At 44.5% G+C, this 19,375-nt stretch overlaps 3 protein-coding genes across 5 annotated transcripts; 2 read left to right on the forward strand and 1 right to left on the reverse strand.

The window, feature by feature from the left end:
• Nucleotides 1-337: 337 nt before the first annotated feature.
• On the reverse strand, nucleotides 338-2,588 carry elp5 (elongator acetyltransferase complex subunit 5). Its single transcript, XM_029141202.3, has 8 exons — nucleotides 2,267-2,588; nucleotides 2,128-2,188; nucleotides 1,954-2,034; nucleotides 1,359-1,570; nucleotides 1,010-1,185; nucleotides 836-931; nucleotides 637-737; nucleotides 338-543 (listed from the first exon to the last, which is right to left on the reverse strand). Exons 1-8 carry the CDS (start codon nucleotides 2,319-2,321, stop codon nucleotides 435-437), a joined length of 891 nt encoding a protein of 296 aa, XP_028997035.1. The 5' UTR covers nucleotides 2,322-2,588; the 3' UTR covers nucleotides 338-434.
• A 1,067-nt stretch (nucleotides 2,589-3,655) lies between these two features.
• phf23b (PHD finger protein 23b) lies at nucleotides 3,656-7,664 on the forward strand. Its single transcript, XM_029142254.3, has 5 exons — nucleotides 3,656-4,235; nucleotides 5,442-5,473; nucleotides 5,583-5,675; nucleotides 5,773-6,388; nucleotides 6,530-7,664. Exons 1-5 carry the CDS (start codon nucleotides 4,208-4,210, stop codon nucleotides 6,721-6,723), a joined length of 963 nt encoding a protein of 320 aa, XP_028998087.1. The 5' UTR covers nucleotides 3,656-4,207; the 3' UTR covers nucleotides 6,724-7,664.
• A 4,477-nt stretch (nucleotides 7,665-12,141) lies between these two features.
• On the forward strand, nucleotides 12,142-19,219 carry LOC114848617 (phospholipid scramblase 1-like). 3 transcript variants are annotated; one of them, XM_029139271.2, is made up of 8 exons: nucleotides 12,142-12,433; nucleotides 12,997-13,086; nucleotides 14,741-15,015; nucleotides 15,434-15,476; nucleotides 15,632-15,852; nucleotides 16,518-16,679; nucleotides 17,442-17,603; nucleotides 17,697-19,219. In XM_029139271.2, exons 2-8 carry the CDS (start codon nucleotides 13,074-13,076, stop codon nucleotides 17,754-17,756), a joined length of 936 nt encoding a protein of 311 aa, XP_028995104.1. In that variant the 5' UTR covers nucleotides 12,142-12,433; nucleotides 12,997-13,073; the 3' UTR covers nucleotides 17,757-19,219. The 3 variants fall into 3 exon arrangements, with proteins under 3 accessions (XP_028995104.1, XP_028995113.1, XP_055361346.1); XM_029139280.3 differs by lacking the exon at nucleotides 12,997-13,086 and having other exon boundaries at nucleotides 12,143-12,433; XM_055505371.1 differs by lacking the exons at nucleotides 12,142-12,433; nucleotides 12,997-13,086 and adding an exon at nucleotides 13,511-13,682.
• Nucleotides 19,220-19,375: the final 156 nt, after the last annotated feature.

Here is a 19,375-nt window from a genome sequence, read left to right on the forward strand (position 1 = left end):
CTACTGTTTATAGATATGCATACATTAATAATACTTGACAATTACACCTTCTTCTTAGACTCTCTATTTATACCCTTAGCTACACTTTACTTAAAGTGACCTCTTCTGTAGTGTTTACAAGGTGTTTCAAAGTGGCTTAATTTGTGTCATTTGTGAACCTGACAACCCAATGTGATTTAGAATTGTAGAACGATATACTGATTCTTCCCAGTTTCTGTAGCAGGACTAGAAAACCATATATTAATCTAAAAAACTAATTGTGATTCTTAGAAAAAGAAAGGTAGTATTTGCCTTAACAACAACAATCAAAAGAAGCAACAATTTGTCCAATAACAAATAAAATTGATTAATATTTAATAAACATAACATAGATTTCTCAGAAATATTGGCATTATATTTTTTTTTCAAAGATTTATGTTATATGCTTATAACTGTTACACATCAAGATCATCATCTGGGTCCTCTTGGTCATAGTTGTCGTTGGCATCAGGTTCATAGAGAATCCGCCCCGAACCCGGGCCTGAGTGAAGTAAAGCTGTTTTCCTTTAAATAAAAAGAGATAATATTTTTGAGTTGTTAGTAAACATTTTTGAGCAAACTAAAACATTGGTCACCAACAGTGAAAATGCGTTTTACTTCTCTTTGCTGAAGACAAAAGGAAGTGCAAGTTTCTCCTTTGCCTCACGCTCCGTGTCAGATAAGCGAAGGTTAAAGGTCAAGTTCGCTGTTGGGTCTGACTACAGCAAAACAAAACAGGCAAGAAACCTTTTAGTTATACAAGGCTTGAATCATACCTTTGTTCTATTGATCTGACAGAATAAATGTCATATTGTACCTCCTGCTCCTCAGAGTCAGTCCGTTTGCTTCCAGCATGGTTTGGCTTGTTCTGTATTGTAACTGTGAGATCCTCATTGATGATAAACATCTCCTCCTACAGAAATCAAATTCATGGAGCTTCTTTAACAGTATAGAAATACAAATTTCTCACTACAAAGCAAATAGTACTTACATCCTGCATAACCTTCCCCGATTTAGAGCGCTTTGTTATCTTTGCCACTGCTTCATCCCTCTTCGTTCCAGGTGTCACAGTGATAACAGACGTAGCCAAATGGCACACACTCCCCACAGTACCATTCTGGTGCATATCCGCATGGAGCAAACCAATAATACTTCTCACAGCTCCCCCTGATGAAAATACAGTAAAACATTGAAACGTGAAAATTCTCCTCAGTCTTAAAGTACAGCATCCTGCATTCCTTAACAGAATGCACTTGGAGAGGTTTAAGTACAAAATTAGCAGTGACGTGTTGCACTTATAATAATCTACAAGTACATCCAATAAGAACATAATTTGGCACCTTTTTTGAGTTGCTGAAGAGTTTTGCAAACTACAGTCGGACTGACATGTCTCAAAATCCACGAAAGAGAGTCGATCACCAAGTTAACTGGTTTGTGCTGTGATGTTTGCGTGATCAGATGTGTAAGTTCTTCAAAACTGAACTGCTGGACTGTGAAAGCTGGGTGATCTGTCCAGCCAAGAGGATCCGAAAAGGCATCATGAATGTGTAGCCTGAAGTAACAGAAACAGATGACTGATGGTCAGCTTGGTTAAAAAACAAAAATTTGCCTAATCTGCTAATTTCATCCCGAAAGATGGCCTTTGAACTTCATTGTGCTTCCATTTAGGATGTATGTCACTTATTGCTAAAATGAGGCTGAAAAAATGCCACTATTTTAAGCAAATTTATGAAATATTATAAAAATATTGCACAGCATTTAAAAAATGATTTCACAATTCCATGCCCATACTGTTTAGTCATATTACTGTGTGTGCATTACTTGTTAACTCATTTAATTTACTTAAAGATAACTTTTTTAGTAGTAGTAGTAGTAGTAGTAGTAGTAGTAGTAGTAGAAGTGGGAGCTGAGTGACCACTACTCGAGTAATGTTACCTCTGATTGTTTGGCTCTTTTAACCCGTGTTTTAGCTCTTCTTTGCTGATCTCAAATCCCAGGACATGCACAGCTTCATTTCTAAACTCGTGAAGTAAGTAACCAGAAGAGCAGGAATAGTATTAGCTTCAATAAGCAATACTACATACATAAAGTAGTATACACTTTATGTACCTGTTCAGTGATGCATTGATGAAGCTTTTCAGAAGGTGTCGACCAGAAAAACTTGCAAAATCTATCAATGCAGAAATAAAACCTGTTTTATGACAGCGTATGATACAAGCAACAAGTTATTCGACAAGTAAAGGTTTACCTCGTATTATAAGAAGCCCGCCAGCATCAGTGGATTGCAGTAATTCAGGCAACATGGTTCTCAGTACCAGCTTTGGGTTAGCTTCATGTAGCTAGTTAGCCAAGCATGCCTGTGATTCACCCTCTTTCAAAACGTGAAAACTATTTTTAAAAATTAAAGCAGCCTAACATTTAAAAAGCAACGGCTTACCCTAAACATTAACTGGTAAGAAACATTATTGTATGGTATATGCAGCTTCTCTAGATAAACCACGTCGATATTGGCTACAGAGAATGTTTGGGTTTTCTTCTTTGTTGGTATCAAAAAGTACTTCATAGGGCAAATAGCGCCACCAACTGTTAAAACAAATAAACTTGCGGCGCAATTAAACCTAGAAGATTTGTAGTTATTTTTTTGATTTCCTGCTTTTTATGCTGATGTTTTATGTGATGCGTTTTTATTAATTATTGCAAAAAAATTACAGGATTTCTAAGCAATATGTCTTGAACATTCTATACATTGTTTCTACACATATACACTATATTGTTTATTTTCATTTAAATATAGACATACCATAATCATTCTATACTACTGTATATGACACCTACTGTACTGTGAAGTACTGTACATTAGTAAATTGATTACTTATTTATTTTTTTAAGTACCCTCTTGAACTTGAACTGAACTTGAAGTAGAAAAAACTCTCTCGCAAAGGTTGTATTATTTCATAAAACATGTATTGCTGACATAAGGAGGTGTAGCATCAGTGAGATTCTCTGGATGTACAAAATTATTATTATTATTTAAAAAAATAATGAACTAACTACTAACAGTGAACTAACAATGATGTAAATATTCAGCAGTTCGGTTCTTAGATGTTTGTGTGATCTCCATAAGAATCATACAGAATAATAAATCTGTAAACTGGTGGTATTTTGACAGTTTATTGTAAAATATTAATAATAGTGATATAATCAACACACAAATCGCTGAAATTTAAATCAAGTAGATATATTATTTAAACATTATATTTATTTTTATTTATTTTTTAAATATGTGTATTTCGATTAATTCTTTACTTTTCTGCTTGCACAATGTGAAATAACTGCAACATTACATCATCAGACTAAGAAAAAAGTACTTTAAGTATTTACAAATTATAAGAAATGTTAAATAAGAATAGATATGATTTAAAAACTGTTCCTAATGTGGCACCAGAGACACCAAAAAATATGTCCTTCAATATCTGCCTTGTTTGGATTGTACAGTGGCAAAAACACCACATCCCAGAAGCCCTGTAAACGTTACATTTGGCCTTATTTGGGAAATGTAGTTCCCTAAACCTACGTTCTGAGCTTTCATTGCCTGCATGGCTGCAGGACAAACTACGTAACCCAGAATGTCTCACAGGAAACAGCGCTGGCAGCCTGAAGAGGCTTCTGCCGCGCACGGAGAGGACAGTGCGGAATAGAGTCAAAACTCCCGTCGATTGGTGCTCTGACACCTAAGAAACGAAAAACTTGCTTTGAGAAGTTCCTATTGTGGACTTACATTGACGAGTAGCGATGATTATCGATTATTTTTAATGTGTTGCCGTGTTTCGTTATTGATTGCTCTATTATTGCTGTGAAGAAGAGGCAGGAGCTTTAACCGACAGGAATTAGTATTTGTCGGGTTAATAACGTTGGAGTGTCGACACTTCAGAGGCGGTTTGCCGCTAGTAGTTAACGTTAGCAGCTGTTACTGGTCTCTGCTGAGGAATTGCTACAACTTGGACCCACACTGGAGTTGATTCTGAGGAGCGTCGTCGGTTTTCAGCACCCTTGGCTCGCTGCGGAGAGAGCTGCCCGGTGGTAAGGTGCAGCCACGCCGGGGAGAGGCACAGCGCGACGGCCGCCACTCTTCGGCTAGCTCGCCTGCTGCTTCTGCTTGCTGGATCGAGGCCTCGACGGCGAGGCGACAATGCTCGACATAATGTCTGATCACCAAGGTGGGTTTCATCCGTGACACGGGGGCTGTTCGACACCTTGCGATGTTCAACTGCTCGCCGCTTAAATGCGTCCGTTTTGCGGACATTACAAAGCTAATCCAGCGTAGCTCCATTTGCGGCTAACGTTAACGTATGGTTGCAGATGTGTAACTTTATTAATAACGCCACCTAAGACCGATCGCTCTCCATGGTGTTGTGAAGACGTTATTAAAGTTGTGTTAGGTAAACCTGGGGTTTGGTGTTTGTTGTAGTTAACGTCGTTGGCTAACCTGGTGTTAGCGTATTATTGCACAGTTAGCAAGCTAGTTGGTTAAGGCGCCGATCCACCGTTACTGGCTAATGTTGCCCAGCCACCGCACTAAAACACTACGGTGTCAGTTCTACATTGAGTTTTTATATTTTATTCCACATTATCTTGATTTTCAGTGCCGACGGAGCCGTTGATCTAGCGTTACACCACCCTGCCGCCAAGCTAGCTCGACTATTAAACTGCCAAACCTCATTTGAAGAAAGTCAGCGTGATGCGCTAATTAACTAGCTGTGGCCAAGTGGCTGGTTGGTAGTGCAAGTTCACTGCCTGGCACTTCACGGACCGTTACAAAACCAGGATCGCCCGTGTCTAGTTTTAGGCAACTTACTAACCAAATCGAGCGTTGATGAACTCGAAATACTCCGCACTACATTCGCGGTTGTTGCCACAGACGACGTAACGTGTTGTTAGCTTTCACTGGAAATGTCAGCTAGCCTACCTGCTAACCCAGATGCTAGGCAGACCATAAAATGACAAGTTAAAAGCCTGACAGTTCACAGACCGAGCCGTGCGTGTTTGTTCCTCTTGTAAAAACAATACACACTTTGAAGGCTAATAACACGTTAATGATCTATACATAACTGGTGCTTAGTTGTCAGCACATTGTATTAAGTCGAATAACTGAGCGAATGACACCGGTTGCGGTGATTAGCATTAACCCCCGAGGAGATACTTATTTCCACATCACACGGTTAAATTTACATTTTGCGGGTCAGTTAAACACAATACGCAAACGCTACTGTCAAAACGGTCAACGTGCTCCTCTCTACTTTTCCAGATTAAGTTATAAGCCGTGTTAGCAACCAGATGCTAGCGTTTTAGCCCCGAAGCCCTGCAGGAAACACTGTGCTTCGTGTGTCCTTACAAATTTCTATTTTTCTTTTTCTCTCTACCAGATTCACTGTTGGCGTGCAAAACAGAACCTTTGGTGAGAATTTAAGCATCCGACTTTCACTTGCTGCCTCGGTGTCTTTCTGTTACTGACGCTTGCTTAGCAAAGCTTCCAGCTTTGTAACAAAGGCATGTTCTTTCTGTAGCCCCCAGAGAGGAGAAAGAGGACCGTGGAGGACTTCAACAAGTTCTGCAGCTTTGTCCTTGCGTATGCTGGTTACATCCCCAGTCCAAAAGAGGTGCGCTGCTTTGGATGTGACTGTTGATAGTACAAATAGCTGTTGTTGTTGGCTGCTCAAGTTGTGACAATACAATTGTGTTTTTCCTCTGTTTTAGGAAAGCTCGTGGTCTCCAACATCATCCAGCTCTGCACACAGTTCAGGGTTGTCTGCAGATGGAGGTGGTGGAGGCAGCAGCTCCATGGCCAATACTTGGACAGATGGAGGCTCCGATATCCACACCATCCACACGTTTGTGCGCAAAGCGCGAGCAAACAAGGGTAAAAGTATTCGACGCATGCACTCTGACAGCACTTTGCTGGACAAGATGCGCCTTAAGGACTCCTTGTATGGGAGCCAGGCCAGCTCCAAGTCAGAGCGCAAGAAGGACAAGAAACTGAAAAAGTTGTCACTGGGTTCCGCCATGACGGCAGCAGATAGTGGCAGTAGTGAAAGTGAGAAACGAGCTCGCATCAAGCGCAGCAAAAACTCAAAACAGCCCAAAACTAAGAAGCTCAAGAGTCCAGCTGCTCAAAGCGAGACGGACTCGGAGGCACAGCATCCGCATACAGAGGTACGGCCGGTCAGAGAGGAGCTGGCAGAGCACGGCGGCTCCACCACCAGCATGCAGGGCCTGGGAAAGGTGCAGCCGGACGAGTCCATTAGGGAAGCAGAGATGAGCTCCAGCGAGGGCGAGACCTGGATTGCAGATGAAGACATCATGGTGGAGTCAGGTATGTCTTTGTGCTTGTCCTAATTTGTGGAATCACTTATAGCAATTTCTGCCTGGAGTAATATAGCTTCATCTCTGTTTGTGTTTCTGTTTGTGCACCAACTTCATCTAAAGTGTAAATGTGTTGTCTTCATGAACGCAGGAGATGATTCGTGGGACTTGATCACCTGTTACTGTGGGAAGCCATTCGCAGGGCGACCGATGATCGAGTGCAACCAGTGCGGCATATGGGTGCACTTGTCGTGCGCAAAGATCAAGAAGTCCAACGTTCCCGACATCTTTTACTGCCACAAGTGCAGGGACTTGAGGCGGTCGGGACACAAAAAGGACACCTAGACACGAAGAGGATGGGAGGGATGTGGGTCAGCCACCCAGTTTTTGCTGTTCTCTTGACACTTCTTTTCTTTGATGCCTACAGCCAAAACAGCCTAAATTATCACTTTGATGGCAACGGTATTGTCAGTTTGTAGGAATTCTTTTGACAATCGTAACCATTTTTATTTATCCCTCAGTCTTTTTTTAAACGTTAGTCATTTCTTTCGGCTACTGCAAAGAACTAGACAGAAGGTGACAGCGGGGACTCCTTTACACATCAGTTCCTACATTAATTGGCTTCATTGTGGTGTACTGTGCTGGTAATGTGCACATCATTCTTCATGATCGCTCTTATCAAAGACGTATTTTTAACTTTTTTCAAGATATCCAGATTTCCTTTAGTGTCTCCAGGAGGACTGTTTCAGTTCCACGGCCATTTCCTTGAAACTTTAAACCATTTTATGCGTCAGTTTCATGTATGGCTTTAGAGATTGCAAATGTCACTCCCATATGTCTGGCTCTGTGGGCAGCTCATTGTATTTTTTGGTTAAATGTTGTTGATTTATTTGTGGTGACCACTCATCGTTGTAGAGATCTCAATCCTCTAGAACAAGTGCTGTTTACCATTTATTTTTGCAGTTGCATCCAAATTGTTAAATTTCAAATTGCACACAGACAATTCTTTGAGCAGTGCACTTTTAAAATCCAAGCCCTGATACCGTTTCCTCTGCGTATGTGGATGGTATAGAGAGTCTGTACTTGGCATGTAGCTGTGTACATTGGTGATTGAGCGCTTAGTGTTCCTCCCTGTCTGGCTTGTTAATCGATCATTGATAGCAATTTACCATGAACAACATTTACACAGAGAGCAGTTAAATTTTGATGTTTTCATTTCATGTGTGTTTTTTGTTTTTCATGTTAACTGATTTGACGCGAGAGGATAAAGTTGCTGTAAGGTGAAAGGTTCGGCTTTACGACGTCAAAGCGGCTCTAAGGCTTTTTGATGAATGGTTGTAAAATATATATATATTTTTTTCATTTCATGTAACTGTTTATTTCTTAGCTTCCTGAGGAGCAGGAGTAGAGATGACCCGCATCAGAGAATGGACATAAGATTGTCTCACGTGGAGAACAAAGTTGTAGTGTACAGAAAATAAGTTGATGCCACTGTAGACTGTGGCGTTTGTTTGTTGTTTTGGTTTTACTATGTGCTTTTTGTTTCGTTGGTGGGAGAGGTTGGAAGTCTCCAGTAGCAGTTGCACTCTCTCTACAACTTCAATTCTGTGTACATATCCTGTTCTTTGACAACTGTACATATGTGAAAGTGAAGAGAGAAAATACCCAAACAAATCTATATTTTCTGCAGTCTGATATTGTTTTCTTTAATTGTAGCTTGAAAAATAAAATTCTTTGGCAACATAAACACTTGATTTTCTCATTTTATTATTTGTTGTGTTCTTGTTTTCTCCCACTAGAGGGAGACGATGGACAGGCAGCTCGTGTGTTAGTATGGCAGATGGAATAAATACAAGTTCACAGAGATTAGCATGGAGGAAAATGGGTTTCTTCAGTCGCTGGCATCTCCTCAGTAGACCTCAGGTTCATCCTGTAACAAACAGGCACCCTCTAAATGCTTAAAGCACTGCAGCAAATGACTATTTGACCTTAAAGCGTAAGGAATCAGGCCGAGTCCTGCAGAGGTGGTGTCCGACTAACCTTTCGGTTCCGTTTAGTGGACATCTGAAATCTGCCAATTGAATCCATTGGAGCGATTTTTCTCCTGTGGAATCAAGAGAAGGAAAACAAACACGCTGCTTTGAGAATGTTAATTCTTACACAAAAACTTTAGGCTGTTTTTTTTTACAAATGTCTATAAAGTTGACAACGTTGTTCATATAAACAGCTTATTTGTCATTCCCTCACATAGAATGAACACAACAAGTTAGCTGTTAATTACATTTGTCGACTCCTCACATGTAATAAAACTGAACTTCAGGTTTTTGTTGCTCACCTCTTGTCGCTGGCTTTGTGCTGGGACTGGTTCAGCAGCACAGCGAGGCCCGGGGAGCTCTCTGAATGAGACGGCCGACTGTCCACGTGCCGAATCACGTCCCCTGCGTCGCCCACCGACAGGTCGGACTGATCAGACAGGCGTGAGAACTGATCCTGGTCCAGCCAGTTGGCCTCCTGAGGACAGGAGCCACAGAGGAGTCATTTTAATATTACGAGACATATCTAGTGACTAATGACGCCCATTTATGACTTACCCTTTTGTTTTTCGAGCCTCTCGGGAAGACGGCAGCAGATATTTCATCCAGCAACAGGTAAAGAGCCAGGACAGGAAGCACACACCTGGAGTAAAGCATCTAAGCGGAGCCAAACGGTTAATGGAACTTCCTCTAGAAACAGTAACACGCTGTAAGGAAGACACTGGGTTGGAACAAAAATCAGCCGCTCACCTTAAACCTTCAGTTCTGTCCGTAGATTTCTGAGTGCTCTCTGCTGGGAGTCGAGGGTCTTCTGAGCTGCTGGAGCGGCTTGAAGGCTTTTTGTAGCCGTGCATCAAGGGTGGGTTTATATTATGGGGCTGGTATCACTGGCTGTGAGTGTGTGTGTGTGTGTGTGGGGGGGGGACTTCAGACAATTACATCTCCCGCCTGCTATTGTCATCATTAGTGTCAGACCTCCAGTGCCACTCTTAGGAGATCTGAAGTGCTGACAACATGAGTCGACACACGTACGAACACGTCGCCTCAACCCCACGCCCTCCTCCATTTTCCTTGCAGCTGAATGAGAGATGGGAGCACGATAAGGCCATTGTTGTTTACAGGCTCTGCTTGGGGTAACACACTACCCTCAGGTTTGAATAGGTTTGAACCATTTGGATCATATGAACAGCAGTGCTTTCCTAATACCCATGTCCCGATGCAACGCCAGAAATAAATTACAAGGACGTGAAAGTCTTGAAATGGAGAAACTACTGATGCAGAGAGCAACGCGTGTGCAACAGGTCAACCTGGGAAAACAAGGTGATGAAAATCTCATGATGACAGCAGCGGCATCAGTCTGAGGCAAACAAAGACATTTCAGATGCTAATTGACAAAGAAACACGCGCCTCGTTACTTTCTAAATCAAGTCAATTTTGTCTCAGTGTAAATAAGATAAAGTTAAAACATAATTAAGAAACTTAATGTGAAATATTTATCTTTCAAGTAAACCACGCATTTTTCTTTAGAGTTTGAACTTTAGTTCAGGAAACACCAGCAAAGAGAGAAACTGTACTGAAACCATTGGATGCTCCTATGGTTAAAACCCTCCACAAGAAATAGTTAGAAACAACACTTTATTTAAAGGACAGTAAAATTGTATTCAGTACATTTTATGATTTAGATGCTTGTAAATGAAATGACTGCGATAACTTGTTGATCTCAGGTAAACAACAAGGGCTCAATTATAAAGTAAAGCGACTTGAGTTGATTTTCTCATTAAAAACCACCGTCTGATGTTGAATTGCTGTAGAATCAGAGATGTGGCGTCAGTTCGTGGCCAGTCATTTAGCTAAAATGAATCCAGTGAAATGAATCTTCCCACACTCCTCTTAACTCAAATACAAAAACAAAAACTGATTCTCAAGCTTTCAAATGCTGGTAACAGCTTAATGACATTGAAGCATGAACAAATGACTGGACAGACTCGTGTTTATACACTAGAGCGATCGCAGATACAATCAGGCCCCTGCTGGACTCGCTGGCAGGCGGCCACTCCTTCCAGACCACACACAATAGCTCCTGAGCCGCCGGCCTGCTGCCTCCGTCTGCAGCAAACAAAGCACAGAGCGGGGATGGATGGAGAGCCTGGCAGCGGCTGGAGGCGAGGGGGGTCCGAGCGCATGTGCCTTCAGACACGTTTTCACTTTTCCTCTTTTCCCGCCCTGTCCTAATTATTTCTATTTTGGGCCACAGAGGCTCAGCACACGTAGAGCTGGCGCTGATGGATCAGACGTGCATAAATAAACCAAGGCAGGGCTGGCAGCATGTCTGCGTGTCTGCAGGGGCCTGATGGGACGCTGATTGGCTCCATTAGGAACGGGCATCATTAGGGGCCCCTGGGCGGAAGTCAGAGTCAGACACGAAACCTGAAGCCCAAACCCTCCAGTAGAGATAGGCATGAGGTAGAATGTAATGTAATGAGGCGTCTCATTTATATATTAACTCAGTAAACACATCACCAGTTATATGACGTTTGTATTTGTTGGCTGGACAAACTACAGTGAATCAATCAAAGACTGCTGTGAGTGATTTAAAAAGACGATGCTAGACACAGAGAGACTGAGGGTCCTCCCTGCTCAGTGCAAGAAGACTGTCTTATACAGCAGAGAACAGGCTGAAATACTGCCAAGCAAAATAGATTTGATTTATTCAGAGAACCCGTCTGTCTGTCTGTCTAAATATTTAATGTGGATATTAACATCACCTAAAATAATTTACATGCACCACATGCTTTTGTAACATGACTGAAGTGTGTGTGTGTGTGTGTGTGTGTGTGTGTGTGTGTGTGTGTGTGTGTGTGTGTGTGTGTGTGTGTGTGTGTGAGTGAACTTCCCTCATACCCGCCCCAGTCTAGGTGCCTATAAGTACCAGACATTTAAGCAGGTGCCAAATATAGACTCAGTCTGCAGAGCCACATAAAGAATATATGAATTACATACATAAAATACATCATCTTAAAATGATCAATACCACAGTGTAGACATCTGTTGGAGTGAAATTCTGCATTCAAAATTATATTTACAGTAAAATGTCTTAATATTGCCTAGTATCTATACCACTTAAGGTTTTGATGGTAACCTTAGAGAGAGAGAGACAATAAATGCAGCCTTGTATGTTTGACTCTACAATGTTTTGCGCTTCACTGAGGGGGAAATCCAACATGTCGTAAGGTCACAACACGTCAGTTCATTTCTTACCACACCCTCTGACTCAGCCTGCGAGAGTCAGGTGACCCGTCGGGTTTGACCTGCTGCTCACACCAGGACAGACAGGACTGGCGCCAGCGGCGGTCGGGATGGAACGATGGACGATTCTGTAACACCATGTCACAGAAAACAGTGTGGCAAATCAAGGTCAGTCAATTAGTAATGTTAATATTTGGTCAAAACAGAAGGGGAGTGTGCATCCACCTACACGTTTCAAGTCTCATTACTGTTGTATATATGAATATAGGTTTATGGTAAAATCCTTTTACTTTTCTAGATGCTTTCACTGTTTGCAGTGATGGTCACTGAAGGCTTCCCTTTGCTCTACTGAGGCGGCAGCGCCCTCTGGTGGCGCGACCGTCTATAACCTCAGACTCGGAGGACGCGTCTAAGCAGCGGTCCCTCCCTCCCTCCCCCCCCTCCCGCTGCAGCGCTGATAAAACCTCTGGCCGCTGCAAATCCCTACGTGTGAAAACAGCACGCGCGTGAAACAGAACGAGTGAAGCTTCACAAAAAAAAACCCGTTGACGTCTGTTATTCTGATCCTCATACGCGTCCCGAGGTCTGACGCCTTATTGAAGCCCATCTGAGGCTGAGAGGGGGAGGAGACTGGAGTAATGATGGGGAGGAGGAGTGACGCCAGGCTGAGAAAAACAGGTTGAGTTCAAGGCCGACGAGAAGCGTCCACGGGTTCCGGAGCTCTGAGCCGTCTCTGCTTCACTGTCCGGAGCCGAGGAGACGCCGGCGCCGCACAGGTGAGCGTTCCCCTCAAAACCACGTGATTCGGCCTAATGAAGCGACGTTTAGCGTCTCCTCGCGCGCCGCGGTGGCTGAACGAGAGGCGGCGAGCTGCTTGTCTAATTACTGGAAGCTACAGGTCGGACTTGATGCGGATTTGAAAGCATGTGTCGCAACCGGAAATTCACTATTTCCTTCCAAAGTTGCATTAGGTGAAGTGAAGGGAACGGCGAGACACGCAGCGCGGCTGAGCGAGTGATCGCGTGGGATCCAGTGGAAACATAAATGACCACCCTCCTCTCCCTCCCTCAAACACGTCACACCCACTGTTATTTTCATGCCTTTTATCATCATGGGCTCAAGGACTCTGACTTTAGACCTTGATTTCTGTGAGCCGATGCGGTTCTAGCTTTATAGCTCGTAGACGCTCGCCACTCCGTGCGTGACTGGGTGAAACCGATCTTTGCTGGACGCGCTCCCTTTTTGTTGCTGCTTTGTGCGACCCCCCCCCCCCTCTCTCCGCTCCGTGGGTTCTGGCATTCATTACACACCTCCTCCCTCTCCCCGTTCATTCCTCCAGCTCCTCGCTGAGACCCTGGGACTGGGCCTGGAAGCGCCACCGCTCTGCTGGGAAGAAGCTTCAGCCGGCTCCTCGTCATGTCTGCTCCGGGTGAGTGCCAGGAAAAGGTCAACAACGATGTGGCTTTGATTTTACACACGACGTGCCATGACTTCTGCGTGTCAGAGTTTCCATGGCACCGTTGCGCGTCTATCGGAGCATCAGGGCGCGATGAATACGCACCTTGTCCCGTCCCCAGATTCCTGCAGCTGCCCTGAGGAATTTCCCCCTAAAGACTGTACAATTTGGGAGGAATCCCACAAACGTGCAGTTGAGCGTGTGCACACACGCCCCCCTGTTGATGCAAAGAGCAGGTTTATGGTGAAAGCGCCAGTTGTCTTGACTTGTTTGTCCCTGCTTTCTTTAAATATGCTAGTTGGAATTTCTTTGTTTTGTTTGCATTTAGTTACACAATGGAATGTTGAAAGACGCGGAGCACAGGGCATTTTTTAAATAGCAGGCGCGTGTTGGGAAGGCGGAAGGAGCGCGAGGGCCCAATTAACGTCCGACTTTGGACCACGAGGCCTCATTAGATTAATTCAGCTTTGAAGCTGCGTGCCTGCGTGGTCACGACCTGAACGGAGGAGGAATGAACTAGTCCAGTCCAGTTGCCACTGGTCCAGTAGCAAAAACCAGTTTGGCGAGTGGTGAGTCACATCTGACTCTATTGCATAAGACACAGTTTTCTATTGGTCTTTTGCAAATGCATGAAAACGTGACAGGCCTCGTGTCATGAGACCGATGACCTGATGCTGCACTCAGGACAGAGTCTGACAGGGCGGTGGTTGGAGCGTGAAGGTGGAAAAAAGAAGATCAAGCTGGTGATTGGTGGTCTGTTGTGTTTGTGTTGGTCACATGTTGGTCTCTCTCAGATGTGGTTTCTTCTAACCATATTAACTGATGTATAAAAATACAATCAAATCTGGATACACACACAACAGTAACAGTAACAGGATGAGTCATGAAATATAAAAAATGAGCAGCTTTGTCTTTGACCACTGACCAGATTGGACTGAGGGGAATTTATATACTATTTATATACCAGTGTCAGTCTTATATAAATCACCTGTACACCTGTTGATGTGAAGATTTCATTTTATTAATAATTTAGGAGTTATTGGTTTGTAAATGGAAGCTCTCACAAACAGTAAAGTGCGTTTCTTAATTCCATAAGTGTTTAACCACTCTTGTCAGTCTTGACATAATCGCTCTATAAATGATCAGTATTGGAGGTGGTTCTGAAACAACCGCCTGAAATAACTTAAGCAGGAAGCGATCGCATCTGTGCCGTAACTCTATCGATGCCCCGATCCACCTCACATTAACCGAACGTCGCTCGGAGAGCCGTTGCCGTGGCGACGGGGGGGGGGGGGGCATCCGGTATTCCCAGGCTCAGCTGGTCCCTTACTCTCGTGTGCAGTAAGTGCTTTGGAGCAGTGAGCCGAGTACTGAGCGGCGCCGTCCAGCAGCGGGACGGTCCACAGGAAGCGGGCGTGCCCTCACCCACATGTTAGCGTCTGCTTTTAGCCACAGAGAACGCTGCGCCGCATCACTGTGCTGCTGCTTGGTGCTTATCTGATCGTAGCATTGAGCACTGGTCTGCAGAATTACGGCGTTGGTTCTCCATGTTGTTGAGCACTCGTCGTTTGTCGCTCCCTTTTTTTCCCGTTGTGGCTCATGCATGGCTGTATTTGTCTCCGCCCAGGCCCCTACAACCAGCCCCCGTACCCCGTGCCTCAGCCTGGTGGACACTCCGTGGCCCCGTATCCAGCTCCTCATGGGGGCTACGGGGACCCGAGTCAGGCCCCTCCACCGGGCTTCAACATGAACTACAGCCCCAACCAGCCCGCAGTCATGTACCAGCCCGGCCCGGTGGGCCCCGGCCCGGCGCCAGGGCCTCCAGGAGGAATCGCCCTAGCCCCGACTGGGGCTTCAGTGGGTCCCGTTGGAGTGCCTCCAGGACTGGAGTACCTCACACAGGTAGAGCTGAGCAGGTGGCGATGCGCAGTCACGGCCGGTGTTGCCCTGTCTCTGGATGAGTGATGAGGGAGCGCGCGAGAAAGCGGCTCAACCTGTTACAAGTGTTTTCTCAGGAGTTTCTTTATGGTGAGCGTCGTCGTGCCACTCCTTTACATCTGTACGTCTCCTGCGGTTTCTGGACTTTCACCTCGATGAGTCACACAGATGAAGGACGGCTGCGCCGACGGGTGGCTCAGCTTATTGTGTAGCATATCACACGTTGAAACGAGCCAAACGCGTTCCAAATGTTTTACTAATTCCAGAGATAAACCTTTATTCTGAAAATATCATGCGTTATGACTCATTTCCATTGCAAACTAGCTCTCCCTGCCTCTTTCCATATCTTTCATAACCATGTTTTATTCCCTGGTTGTTTTAGATTGACCAGATCTTGATTCACCAAAAAGTGGAGCTCCTGGAAGGTAAGAGTGTGATGTTTAGCGTTGCTCTGCTGAAAGCAGCCCGTTGTCAGTTCTGTGAGGTGTTGAGGCTGCCACAGCCTTAAACCATGTCTGCTTGTCACAACAATCCACAATCCCACCTCTTCCTCTGTCCCCGTCCCTCCGACGCTGCCCAGCCATCATCGGGTTCGAGACCAACAATGAGTACGACATAAAGAACAGCTTGGGCCAGAAGATCTACAAGGCCAAAGAGAAGAACGACTGCTGCACCCGGAACTGCTGCGGGTCCCTGCGCAGCTTCGACATGACCATCAAGGACAACATGGACCGTGAGGTCATCCACCTCATCCGGCCGTTCCGCTGCGTCTCCTGCTGGTGTCCCTGCTGCCTGCAAGAGGTGGGTTTGTGTGTCAACATCACTGAATATCATCAATCACTGCTATCTGACATATTCCTCCTGTGCATTGCCTGTTTGACCCTATGTACCGCTATTAATGCTAATATTTAACCACTAGCCGAGGCCACAGGAGGCTCAGGCCCTCGTTTGCAGCCTCTCGGATCCCCCTCCGTCTCCTGCATCCCTTTGTGTTATTGTTCAGTTGCTAGGTCGCTGAAGCGTTCCACCGTTTTTGTGCACCAGTCGTCCCAGGGAGGGGTTTGTCGGGAGCATGAATGGCCCTTTTGTCTGTGCAAACGATCTCCTCTGCCATCCCTCCACCTCTGGGACCTTCCCCTGTCTCCGTCTCCCCGTAATCGCGTAGTTGGCCGCAGCACATTCCCACTGGCCGCAGCCCAAGCTCCTACACCCTCACAGAGCGGTTTTCTGTTTACTGACCAGACAGGAGCCATGTGAGATGCATTACCTTTTGTTATGTGTTAACACAATGCTACAAGTCTTCTCGTGTATCAGTCTTGTTGTCCTGTAGGACACCCTGCGTGACCTCATGATGTATTATTTATAGCAGTGAGGGAAGGATGGCAGCTTTCCAAACGCCATGGAAGGACAGGGACTAATTTTGTGCCTTGCTGGTATTTGCGTTTAAATATGGTCCTGACCCACAGCTGGAGGTCCAGGCGCCCCCAGGCACCACCATAGGCTACGTCAAACAGGAGTGGCACCCGTGCCTGCCGAGGTTTGCTATCCAGGGGGCCAACAAGGAGACGGTGATGAAGCTGGAGGGGCCCTGCTTCGCCTGCAACTGCTGCGGGGACGTGAACTTTGAGGTGAAACCCCACGCAGTCGATGCTCATTTGCACTGTGCAGAAATTAAACAAAAATGTATGTGCAGGAACAAGCTAACAGGGAACAGGAACAAACTAACAGGGAAATTCATGCATTAACAGAAAACTGTACAGGAGTCAGGGCCACTGCCAGAGCAGGAAAAGGATTTAATGAGCCTCCAAAGGAAGTCGACTACACTGACTCACTTCCATGGAACCTAACTACACACAAAACACTGCTGGAAGCAGGGGACGACTGTAATGCAAATTCACGGCTTAGCAGGGGATGAAGAAGGGAACAACTAGACTAGACAGTAACAAGGTCACAGCCGCAGTGAAACGAGTCACTGGTGGAGAGGAATTAAGAATGACGAACGTATGTAAGAAGGTGTTATGTTACGAAATGATAATTTGAATAGGTTTCTGAAATACTTCAAACAGGATTCGGGGCTGTTGCCTTGTTGCTGGGTTGAGGAGGACCTTGAGCTACAGCAGCAGATGTCTGTTAGTGTTAGCATCCAGCTAAATGCCAGGCACACTGTTTTGTAGATTTGGATTTCGGTTTAATTTAAGCAATAGATGTATTATGACATGTATGTGATCATGCTTTTGAGTAGATTTGGTCAGATTTAGGCTAGCTGCTACCCCTTGCTTCCAGTCTCTAAGCTAAGCTAAGATAAGCTAACTGCCTGTGCTTTTCGAAGGAATTTGCAGCTCACAGTATCGGCCCTTGACATCAAGGCTGCCATTCTTGTTGTTCTGCAGCTGAAAACCAAAGATGGCGAGACTCCGATCGGTCGTATCAGCAAGCAGTGGAGCGGCCTCCTGAAGGAAGTCTTCACCGACACGGACAACTTTGGCATCCAGTTTCCCCTGGACATGGACGTGAAGATGAAAGCTGTCCTCATGGGGGCCTGCTTCCTCATTGTAAGAGCCTAATCGCACGACTGTAAATGACACCACGGTCAATTTGTGAGGTCCTGTTGAGTGATGATTTCCTTCCTTGTGGTCGCGCTGCAGGATTTCATGTTCTTCGAGAAGGTCGGGGAGGCCAACCAGCGCAGCACCGTGTTCTCATAACAAGGAGGGAAGGGAAAACCGGCAGCATGGGAGCACGGACTTCATCCAGATACGCTTTATTCATCTACTTTGCTTTTTTATCTGTTCTTCCCCAAATTCCAGCCACTCTGGTGCTAACCCCCAAAACCACACAAACCAAAATGGGACAATAAACTCTTGATTCCAGATGTTTGCTAGGTTCTGACACTAGCTGCCACCTTGCCAATGTTTTGTAGGCTCTGTATAGTTTTAGAGCTTTATGACTGTCACATTGTGAAGTGATCACCTTTAGCTGACTTTTAATCCCTGTGAAGGTAAATCAGCCTCAGCCTCACTGTCTCTTCCAGTGCCTACAGGCCGAAATAGTGGATGTTTGATTTAACTGTATACTATAGTGATGATGACTTTTCCTGTTTATGCTGCATGTTAATCTAGTTACATAGAGTATAATTATATAGAGTATAATAGTGGATGTTGAAGCTGTATGTTCCTTAGCCATGCTACTTTACCTGTGGCAGCATTGGTCACGGTCTACACTGATAGAATGGGATAATTTCAAACTTTTTCCACAATTAATCCAATGTTTTGTTTTTATAAACATGTTGCTGCACTAACATTAGCATTTAGCTCAAGGCAGTGGAGCAATCAGCTGTTGACCCCAGAATCATAAAATAACAGAAGTGTAACATTAACCACAGTAAAGAGCAGCTGGGTATTTAGCTGAAAATGGCTGCGACTTCAGTGAAAGGCTGGTTTCTATGCATTATTTACCAAAGTGCTATACTACCTCTCCTGCCTTTATCTTTTCTCTTCCTCTGTGTCCCGTGTGTCTCAAAACCATTAGTGCATTATTACAGAAAGTCGTCAGTGCAAATGATCATGTGTTTCCTCTGTGGTCCAGTGGTTGTCGTGGTGACTCCACGTCTCATCTCATGCAAACACACACTAGTCTCTTGTCGCTATGTTCAACACGAGCCAGTGTAGTCATACAGGACCAACACAATGGGGAACACACAGTGGACCGGACTTTAACAGAAACACTATGACACAACCTGGTGAAAAGACTTGAATGTTGGTCTTTACCAGTTTTGTTTGCTGCTTTACAATCATTTAAAGGAGCAAACGTTGTGCCTTGTTCAGCAATCACTAGTTGTTAGGCAGAAAGCGTGGGTGTGATTCCTGTGAGGCTAGATACCACTAGTTGTTGCATTTATGCAGCTCTGCTACACTGTCGGTAACTAAATGTGTTTTATGGTCTGCGTGTTTATATGCCACAATCGGCCTTGTTCAGTGTGTCCTCTGACAACAAATGAAAGCCTCCCAAAGGATGTATGATGCATATTTATCTGTTATACATGCTTTTGAAAGTAAATCTGTCCATGATCATAAGTTTAAAGTTTTCTGTTTCTATCAAATTGTTTGTCATTGTTACATGCATTTATTACAGAAACAAACAATATGAATAAATAAAAGTTATACATTGATTCATTGTTGAAGTGTTGATACAAAAGACTTTTCAAACAACTTTTGACATTTAAAATTTTTTTATAATCCTGCATTAATTTATATTTATGCCTTTCTTGTCACCTCTGGGCCTTCATACTTTTTTGGATGGTGATTGTCCAGGAAACCTCAATGTG

The sequence above is a fragment of the Betta splendens genome, chromosome 2, assembly GCF_900634795.4.
Source record: "Betta splendens chromosome 2, fBetSpl5.4, whole genome shotgun sequence".
Classification (NCBI taxonomy): domain Eukaryota; kingdom Metazoa; phylum Chordata; class Actinopteri; order Anabantiformes; family Osphronemidae; genus Betta; species Betta splendens.